Source organism: Morone saxatilis, unplaced genomic scaffold (genome assembly GCF_004916995.1).
Source record: "Morone saxatilis isolate NCDOM2014 unplaced genomic scaffold, NCSU_SB_2.0 Contig15, whole genome shotgun sequence".
Taxonomy (NCBI): domain Eukaryota; kingdom Metazoa; phylum Chordata; class Actinopteri; family Moronidae; genus Morone; species Morone saxatilis.
This window is the reverse complement of record NW_023339707.1, coordinates 1481440-1483822: the sequence shown is the minus strand read 5'-3', so window position 1 is coordinate 1483822 and position 2383 is coordinate 1481440. Positions and strand designations below refer to the sequence as shown.

At 36.0% G+C, this 2383-nt stretch overlaps 1 protein-coding gene across 1 annotated transcript in view; it reads right to left on the bottom strand.

The window, feature by feature from the left end:
• Positions 1 to 156: 156 nt before the first annotated feature.
• Positions 157 to 2383, bottom strand: part of dnase1l1 (deoxyribonuclease I-like 1) — a 7116-nt gene continuing 4889 nt past the window's right edge. The window contains exons 8-9 of the mRNA XM_035657302.1: positions 1817 to 1913; positions 157 to 1665 (exon numbers count right to left, since the gene is read on the bottom strand). Of these exons, the coding sequence (XP_035513195.1) occupies positions 1489 to 1665; positions 1817 to 1913 (274 nt within the window). The 3' untranslated portion in view covers positions 157 to 1488. The remainder of the gene's footprint in view (positions 1666 to 1816; positions 1914 to 2383) is intronic.

The following is a 2383-nucleotide window of genomic DNA, read 5'->3' as shown; positions in this document are numbered from 1 at the left end:
TTTGTCCGTTCTGGGCTACTGTTGAAACATAGCCGTTCAACATGGTAGACTCCGTAGAAGCTCATTCTAAGGTAATGAAAACAATTCTTATTTTCAGGTTGTTATACACTCATGAAAACATGAATATTATATTCCATTTCTGTCAATAGATCCTCGTAAATGTTACACACTGGACTTTTAATTAGACCTGACGTTATTGTAATTTTACAGTGTAGAGTCAAGTATAAAATAAACATGGAGTCAGAGAAAACAGGAGAGAGAATATGATAGTAAACAATTAAACAGACTGCCATGAGAAGAAAAAGAGGAAGAATATACTAGAAGAAAAACAAGAAACGTCAAGGTTTGGCCGGTGGTTATTAGACAGAATTTCTCTTCCTCATTCTCAGGAATGTCTACTGAAAAGAATGTCACAAGACAGTTTATGACTTGACTTGAGTTTATGACAAATTTAACATATAAAGCATTCCAAAAAGTATTTATAAAGTTCATAGCTTATGTATATGGTATGAACATTTAATAATAGTGGTATTCTTTTCTATATTTTAGCACTGTTCTATAGAGAAATTGTTTGATAAATAGTTCCGTTACATTAATAATTTATGTGCTCCATATAATTATTTCAGTGGCTTTGTACTGTTGAACTACTTAATTTGTTCTCTCATGATTTGTGCCCTTGAGATACTGGATTAATTGACCCTTCCTAACCCCAACCCTTTTGGAACCTGGTTAACTTTCTCCCTTCCTGTAGGTTACTTAAAAACCTATGCTAGGTTTGTCTATATTGAAAACCACATTTTCGAAGATAAAAGTGTTTCGCTATTTTTTTGCTAACATTAGCTAACATATGTCGCTTTTATGTTTTAACCATCTTTAAAATGTGGTTGTCTTTTCAATATCAATATCAGTCTTTATTGTCATTTTCACAGTATATACAGCATTTATAGCATTTTACATACATAGAGAGCCTAGCACATAGCATATCTCAGTACAGTAAAGGAGAAAGTTGAAAAAAGATCAAAAAGGGACGGGACTTAGGAAGGGTCATTTTCCTTAAATTGATAGCATTTAGTTATTTAGATTGTTTGCAATAAAAACTTTGATGATACTGCAGTTGTCATTCAGCATTCTGGAGCACCTTCTTGTTGCTCTCTACCTTGAATGCAATTTCAGGAAATTGATAAAAAGTATCATTTTCCTAAACTGAAGGAACGATTTATTTATCTCTGCAGTGCTATGAAGCACTGATTCATCATACTGAGGTATCTCACACAGACACACAGGTAGATAAATTGTTAAATATAGATGCAATACTTAATGGTAAAAAGTCAAGTTTTTCTTTTCCTAATCTCGAACCCAACATCAGGAGGCATTCCTGTGGAGTGTTATCAGTGATATTTGGCAAGTTGGACTCCAGTTGGGGAATTGTGAAGTTCTCATCAGTTTGTGAAGCCAGCTGTCCTGAGATTGTCCGGATATATTTTTAAATTACTGTGTTAACATTTGCAAGACAAGGTGGCTGGCAACAAACAAGAACAAAAACTTTGATTGAGTTGTTTTCTGATTTGCAGTCTCCAGTGTTCCAGAAGTATCACCGTTGGAGGCGACTTTTGTGAGGTCCTTCAGCAGAACCTCCACCGGGTAATGATCACTAACCTCCAGTGCCTGAACAGAAACCACAGAGGAAGCTGTTTAGCACAATTCTGTAGAACAGAATTTGGCCTTTATGTAGTTCTTTACATATTTTACTGTTTTAGTTCTCTTTGTGAAATTGTTTCACATTTACATGTTTATACATGGACACACAGCCTGTTACCTGCTCCTCTGTGAGTTGGTATTCCATTTGGAAGTTGAATGGTTTGGCTGAAGAAGGCACAATTGCTCCGGCAAAACTTTCCCCGTGTACGACGATCCTGTTGTAACACACAGAATGGACGGACCAAAATACATATTTTACTGGTGTTTTCTCATTTTCTTACTTGAAAGATGAAGAGGTAAGAACCAGCATTTAAAACAGTTTAATTTCAGTGGAGTTGCTTTGATCAGCAGGGCCTGGTAAAGGCCTGGTAAATCTTCAAGCTCAATTTTGGTGAACTGACACAGGACTTTGCATCATTGACACACCAGAAGATGTATGGATTGTAGCCCGTTATGAGCCACAGGGCAAATGGTACAAAAATGTCTTTTGAAAAAACTCTAACTAATTTTACCATTAATTTATCACCAAGCTCATATAAAGTACTGTACCACTCATATCTGGTTACCTTGTTAGGCTGCTGGATTTGCAAAATCACATGAGGCTCCATTTTGCAAGGCTATGTGCAGTAAGATGCAGCGAGAATGACTTTTCAAAAACAAGAATGGTGGCTGCTAAAGATGTTAG